Here is a 7,899-nt window from a genome sequence, read left to right on the forward strand (position 1 = left end):
TAATATGTGGCAGGTACCACGGTGGAATGAGTGGACCAATCAAAGACGAGGTTGGCAAGCTGCTGACAATCGAGAAGGAACAGGAAGCATGCTGGGCAGAACACTTCAGGGAAGTCCTAAACCAACCTCTACCTGAGGACACCCCAGACATGCAGGAAGCTACCTTGGATCTGGATATCAGCTCTGACCCACCACAGAAACACGAGATTGTAAAAGCTGTTAAGAGCATGAAAACAAGAAAATCTCCAGGAATGGACAACCTGAATGCTGAACTGTTTAAAGTAGACCCAGAACTGAATGCCACCATTCTTCATCCACTATTCAAAACCATATGGGAGGGAGAGCAGATTCCCGAGGACTGGAGCACTGGAGTCATTGTTAAAGTACCAAAGAAAGGAGCTCTTAGAGACTGCAACAACTGGAGAGGTATCACGTTGCTATTAGTTCCCAGCAAGATCCTGGCCAAGATTATTATTAACCAGATGTCGGATATGCACAGACCACATATTTGCCCTCCGCAACATAATAGAACAGTGCACGGAATGGCAGAGACAACTTTCATTCGACAGTGTGCATAGAGAAAGTCTTTGGTACATTCTACGATCTTATGGAATCCCTTGCAAGATAGTAGAGGTCATCAAGAGCTTCTACGAAAACTTCAAGTGCATTGTTGGAAACAGTACCACTGCTTTTGAGGTAAGACAGGAGTTAGACAAGGATGCACCATGTCAGCAATTCTGTTCAACCTGGTCATTGACTGGGTCATGAGGATACATCTAGAGGCATAAGGTGGACCCTCTTCTCCACCCTCGAGGATCTTGACTTTGCCGACGACCTTGCACTACTCTCCCATACCAACCAGCACATGCAGGAAAAAACAAACCGACTCCACAAATACGGACGCCAACTTGCGTTAAGAATAAGCCAGAAGAAGACAGAAGTGATGACACTGAATTTAGGCTCCCCAACGCTGATTAGGGTGAACAACACAGACCTCCCTATAACAGATACATTTACCTACCTAGGCAGCATAATCAAAACTGACGGCGGCACAAAGGAAGACATCATGAACAGACTCAGCAAGGCAAGATCTGTACACAGAAGCATGATCAACATCTGGAAGTCAGGACAGTTTAGTATACAAACCAAGTTAAAGCTGTATAACAGCTGTGTACTATCCACACTCCTATACGGAGCTGAATGCTGGAGGATGACTGAACATGACCGTGCCAAGCTATCTTCCTTTCATACAACCAGCTTACGCCAAATCCTCAGAATCTTCTGGCCCGACAAGATTTCCAACGCAGATCTGTTACGTAAATGTAAGCAAGAGGACATGACCACCATAATAGAAAGGAGAGGATGGAGATGGATTGGACATGTTCTGAGAAGAGAACCACTCTATTGTGAAGACTGCCCTCCACTGGACACCCGAAGGACGTCGCAAAAGGGGCAGACCCAAAGTAACCTGGAGACGCACAGTAGAGTCTGAAATGAAGTCCTGGAATCATTCATGGGGAATGCTGACCAAGATGGCCCAAAACTGACAGAGCTGGAGATCCTTTGTTGCTGCCCTAAACGCCAGATGGCGTAATGGGTAGTAAGTAAGTAATTCAAGACTGCTAAAAATCAGTGAAAGTTCACACTCAAGACACCACCATTGAAAATTTATTCCATGTAATGGAAATTCAAGAGACAATTTTTTGGGGTTTACATCTTCTCTTCATTCTGCAAAATTTTATGACGATTGGATGAAAAATTGCAAAGTTATTAAAAAAGTATATCATCATCATCATCCAGTGCCAGATCTGCGACAGACATCGGCGATCATGATTTTCCATTCATTTCTTTGCTCGGATGCTTTCAGAAAAGCTATGTTTCCCTGATTTTTCCCTGTTACCCATTTGTTTAGGTTCCCTAAGTATGTTGTTCTGGGCCTACCCCTGCCTCGCTTGCCCTCAATTTTGCCAGTGAGAGCTAGATGTTCAAGACCCTATTCAGGTGTCCCAAAAACTGCATTTGTCGTTTCCTGATTGTTTTTGATATTGAGCGTCCCACGTGGGCTTCATCAAGCACTACCTCATTTGATTTCTTTTCCTTCCACGATACTCTTAGCAGTCTCCTAAGAAATCACATTTCTGTTGCCTCTATTTTATTTTCACTGTCTTTAATGATTGTCCAGCATTCACAGCCATATAGAAGGGTTGACCAAACATAGTATTTCAGGACTTTCATTTTGGTGTTCATTGATAAGTTTCTATTTTTCAGGATTGGGCTCATTTTATTGAAACTAGCCTTAGCCATTGCAGTTCTCCTTTTTATTTCTGCGGAAGATTTGGCATCAGATGTTATCATATATCCTAGATATTTAAACTGTTGGACTTGTTTGATCTTTTCACCTTCGCTAATGAGATTACAACTAGGATTTGCTGCTTTTTTGGATATTACCATGCATTCTGTTTTCTTTACATTCAACAATAATCCTTTATGTTCATTTTCTTTTACAACAGTATCTAGAAGCATTTGAAGGTCCTTTTCGGAGCCTGCTATTAAAACCGTGTCATCTGCATACCTGATGTTATTAATATTTTCTCCATTAACTTTGAGGCCTGGACATTCTTCTATGTTTCTAAGGATTGTTTCACTGTACATGTTAAAGAGGTCTGGTGACATAACACATCCTTGCCTCACTCCTCGCCTAATCTGCTTATATTCACTGTATTCTCCATTAATTCGTACAGCAGCGTTTTGGTCCCAGTACAAATTTCTGATAATTCTTAGATCTTTTCCATCTATGTCTAGCTTTTCCAGTATTTTAAATAGCTCATCATGTCTAACTTTATCGAACGCCTTTGAATAATCTATGAAGCATAAATACAGATCTTTCTGTGCTTCAATACATCTTTCCCACTAACATTTGTAAAGTGAATATAGCATTTCTGGTGCCCTTGTCAGGAACAAAGCCGAATTGTGTTTTAGATATCTCTGGTCTTACACTTCTTCTCAATCTTCCCATTATTACTCGCAACAATATTTTTGTAAAATGACTCATAAGGCTAATTGTTCTATGCATATCACACTCAGTGGCACCTGGTGTTTTAGGTAAAGCTATAAAAACTGACTTCATCATATCTTCTGGGATCTCACCACTGTCATAAATAGCATTTAGGAGCTTTGTTGTTATTTCAGTGCCTAGTTCGAGCGCGACAATCACTTCAACTGGAATATTATCTGGCCCTGTGGCTTTTCCTTGTTTCATTTTCCTAATGGCAGCTGTATATATAGAAAGAAAAACAGAGTTTTGAGAAAATGGACAATAAAGAAATAAAAGAAGGACTTTAGGAGGATATGGTGGTGAAATAGGTATAGGTATAGTATAAGGTTTTACGGCGCTCGCAACTGCTAAGGTCATATGAGCGCGCGAAACACAAGTTGTTCACCTTTGCAAATAGTTCACTTCACGACTGGTTAACTAATTGACTTAAAATGTTAAAAAGTTAAAATATTTAAATTAAGTGTAAATACATTTGTGATTTAAAACAACTCTCCTAAGTAACAATAAAAAATTTTAATAATATCAAATTCACTCTACAACTCGCCATAAAGGCCAATGGCCTTTATAAAATTTAAAATTCTGCTGGGAACAACGACGGAAAAAATATCCTGCAATTTCTTGCATTTATAATATTTCCTTCGGATCTCTACAAAGTCTAGACATTCTGTTAAAATGTGTCTAATGGTGAAATCTGTGTCGCATCCGACACAGAACTGCTTCTCATCTCCCTGTAGGAGGTATTTGTGGGTCAGGGCCATGTGTCCGATGCGCAATCGAGTAAAAATGACTTCGTCTCTTCTGGAGAGGTCCGAAGGATTTCGTTGTTCTAGTTTGGGTTTAATTTCATATAATTTATTATTTTTCTGCTTTTCCCAGTGGCTCTCCCACAGACTGGAGGTGTACTTTTTGACTTTATTTCTAAAGTCAGTCTGTGGGAGAGTGTTTGTCGTTGATCCCAGCAGAAGGGATGAAGCTTTCTTCGCCAGGTCGTCTACCTGCTCGTTTCCCCGGATGCCCACATGGCTGGGTATCCATGCGAACATGATGTTTTTTCCTGTTTCGGATAGTGTATGAATTTTCTGTTGTAGCCTAACTATTTTTGGATGTAGGAGTGTGTAGTTTGTGAGTGAGGTGATGCAAGACAGAGAGTCAGAAAGGATGAGGAAAGATTTGTTAGGAGAGTTTTCTAAGGAGTCCAGTGCCATGTCAATGGCAGTGGCCTCCGCAGAGAAAATGGAGGCTTCAGTATGGAGTCTCCTCTGGTGTGTACTGTTGGAAGATAGGGCTGCGGCGCCCACTTCATTGTCTTTTTTGGAGCCATCTGTGAAGATGAGCTCCGCACCGGGGTATTTATCTATTAGTCTTTTGTATTCTGCTTGAAAAGTTTTGATGTTTGTGCTTTCTTTGTTGTGTGTGGTCAGCTGTAAGTCTACTTCTGCCTTGGTAAGGTGCCAAGGAGGGAGGTCGGGGAAAAGAATTTGTTGGATGTCTTGTTTGGAAAAGTTTAAGTTTTTGAGGTCCTCAAGGATTCTGAGGCCGAAGGGTTTGATGAGTTTTTCGTTGTTTTGGAATTTGTTTATGGTTTCTGGATTTGTTTTAAAAATGCTGTTGTGCTCTGGATTTTCCGGTGTTGAGCTCTGTTTAACTGCGTATTGTAGTGAGAGTTGTGTGCGTCTGAGTGAGAGTGGTGGTATGTTGGCCTCGGCCTGGAGGCTCTCCACCGGAGAAGTGCTGAAAGCCCCCAGAGCGAGGCGGAGTCCTTGGTTCTGTATTGGATCTAGTATTTTTAAGACGTGTGGTTTTGCCGATCCGTAGACTTGACAGCCGTAGTCAAGCCTGGACCGGACAAGGGAGATGTACAGGTGGAGAAGGTGTTTTGAGTCCCCGCCCCACTCCGGATTCGATAGAATTTTCAAAGCAATTAACGCTTTCTGGCACCTCACACGAAGGTCTTTGATGTGCGGTATGAATGTGAGTTTTTTGTCGAAAATGACGCCGAGGAAACGAGCTTGGTCCTGGACGGGAATCCTTTCCCCGTATAGTGTCAAATCCGGCTGCAGCACACGTCTGCCTGTTTGGCAGAAGTGTACTGCAACCGTCTTTGACGGGGAGAACTTGAAACCGTTGTTGTTTGCCCACGTTTCAAGTTTGTGCAGCTGCGTTTGCAGCTGCCTTTCCATAGATCTCAAATGAGGATTTTTCGATCGGCAGCATATCAAGAAGATGTCAACGTATAACGAGCTGTCTATGCTGTTTTGGAGGGTTTTCACTATGGAATTTATTTTAATTTCGAATAGGAGAGGAGAAAGGATGCTCCCCTGGGGGACTCCTTCCTCCTGTTGGTGGGGGTGGTGGTGAAATGCCTAATAATACGTAACAATATAAGGGTGTAGGGGTTTCTCATATATGATGAAATAGTTGTAAAAGAGGTTGAAGAAGCCAAAACAACCCGCATCTCAAAATCCACAATTTTGACCCAAATTGGAACTTTCAGCTGCCACCCTCCCCCCTCATGCACGTGTTTAGCTGTCATTATGGTTGTTTTTAAAAAATTAATTAAAAAAACCCAAATTATAATATTTTTTTAAAAATCAACTATTAGAACCAAAACTCAGAACACTCAGAACACTCAGTACACACTCTTTAGCTAAGACAGCATCTCTAATGTAGGCTTTTTCCAGGCTCTGTAGAGTATTGATGACTGCATACAGATCTGCCATGTTGTCATATCTGTAAAGTCAATAAAGGAAATTTCATTTGAGAAGATGGATTAAAAATGTAAAGGGTCTTCGAAACATGAAACTGAAAAATGACAGAATGAATGACCAAAAAGGTTAGACACTTTATGAGACAATTTGAGAACATTATGATGCTCTGAAGATGATTTGGCACATAATCAAGAGGCATATAACATTTCTCATTAGTCAACCGTATGTGCACGTTTATGAGTGGCTGCGCAATAAATGACCAGTTCAACTTTTCTACATTTCAGCTGTAAAATCTCCCTTCAAATAAATGTGGTTTAACCAAAATGATGCTGATGGAATAGAACTCAAACAACGGAGAGAAGAGTGGCATTTTTTAAAAGAAATACATTGACACGTTGCTTGCTGTAAACTTACTTTTCTCTCTCTCTAGCAGTTCTGTACAATTTAACCTCCTGAAAAATAATAACAAAGTGTAAATACAATGGAAACATTCACTGCCAGTTCAACCTAGATTATTCTGAAATGAGTACCTGTACCATCACAACAATCTGTTTATGGCTATCTGAATGCTGCCTCATCCCTGCAAAATACTATTACGGCCATAAATCAAAGATTGTTGTACAAGACAATAGATCAATGGGACTTGAGGTATGCCTTTATACAGAGATGGAATTTTCTACAGCTGTTCATGGTATGATTGTTAACTTTTCATTTAAAGTCTAAGAGCTGCAATAAAAGGAAATGCTGCAATTATAATATAATATATACAGGCTTCTTTGTCCACTGTTCGCCCTCCCCCAACCCTCTCCATTGAAACTTTACCTCATGCCTACTTTCAGGCTTTGTTTGCCCTTCTTGCTATGCTTTTCGAGAAGCTTCTTTGCCCAGAGTTCCTCAGGCCGAAAGAAAAAAAATCAACAGCTTCTTTGTTTTTATAATTAAAAAAAAAATAAAAACAACACAAAAAAACTTTTATTCCTACTGTGCTAAACAAACAGATTTATACAAATTTTTTTAAAAAGAATTAGCAGACAACCCATCATGGTAAAGGCAAAAATCCTTGGAAAGTCCACTGACCAAAGGCATCTAAAGTCTATTGAGTAAAAGAATCAGGAGCATAAAAATAAATGAAGTGATGGAGTCAATGTTCTGGCTTTTGTTCAAGACACAAACAAACTACAAAATATCACTATGCTCTTTTGAAAGCAAATTCATAAAGCAAGAGAGGGAAAGGGCACTGTTTTGAAAGCAAATTCACAGAGCAAGAGAGGAAAAGGGCACTGTTTTGTAAAAACTAAAAATAAGGGTAAAATATGGCTAAAATACTTGATAGCAGACCAACTGAGAATGATTTTTTAAGTTGGTAGTGATGTCAAGAAAAATGGATGAGAATCATGAGAATGAGGATGACACGAACAAAGGCACTTCTTTACTATACCTCATAAAGCCCAGCATTATTACTCTGACCTGGAAACAGAAACATTAGATTCAATTTAACAATTTATTACATTACGTACCTTATTAATTCAATTGATAAATATGTGAACAAACGAAGAAAGTTGGCGAGTTTCAAAAACATTACAATTTGAACAACAAACATTGTGATTTAATACAAATCAATATCAGTTCCCTTCAGAGCACAGCATAATGATATCAAAGGCATAATTATATCAACTATCCACTGTACCAGCCATTCTTCCTACAGACAACAGAAACTAGTGAGAGATTCAGCAATTGAGCCACCAAGTGCTGTATGGTAAATTAGATATCATCTATGCCTGTTTCTCTGCATTTCAAGGCTCACAATAAAAGAGGTAGTCAGGATTTCAAGTTTGCCGTAGATACTAAAGACTTTTAATTGAACAAAACAGAGTGGGCAACTCAGGAAACAAAGTACTACCCTGTAGATATGCACTCCTCTCTACCACTTTCCTATTCACTTTTTCTTCCTGACTTCAACCTAATTCTATCACAGTTCTTTTTTTTTCAAACATCATCCCCTTTCCTTTCTTCGTATCCTTTGTTGGTGTCTTGTAGTGTTGGGGTGAATGAACGGACGGGTTTGTTACTCGGGGCGAGCGAGTAACGAACGGCCATGGAAATGGACTGAGAACTTCAAGTCATTTTTTTTTTTTT

General features: G+C 40.0%; 1 protein-coding gene across 1 annotated transcript in view; it reads right to left on the reverse strand.

Moving 5' to 3' along the window:
* Positions 1 to 7,899, reverse strand: part of LOC101846027 (vacuolar protein sorting-associated protein 28 homolog) — a gene marked incomplete at both ends in the record, with an annotated part of 23,581 nt that overhangs the window by 1,902 nt on the left and 13,780 nt on the right. The window contains 3 exon segments of the mRNA XM_005106688.2: positions 5,696 to 5,785; positions 6,178 to 6,215; positions 7,202 to 7,230. Of these exon segments, the coding sequence (XP_005106745.2) occupies positions 5,696 to 5,785; positions 6,178 to 6,215; positions 7,202 to 7,230 (157 nt within the window).

Source organism: Aplysia californica, unplaced genomic scaffold (assembly GCF_000002075.1).
Source record: "Aplysia californica isolate F4 #8 unplaced genomic scaffold, AplCal3.0 scaffold00550, whole genome shotgun sequence".
In the NCBI taxonomy this organism is placed as follows: Eukaryota; Metazoa; Mollusca; class Gastropoda; order Aplysiida; family Aplysiidae; genus Aplysia; species Aplysia californica.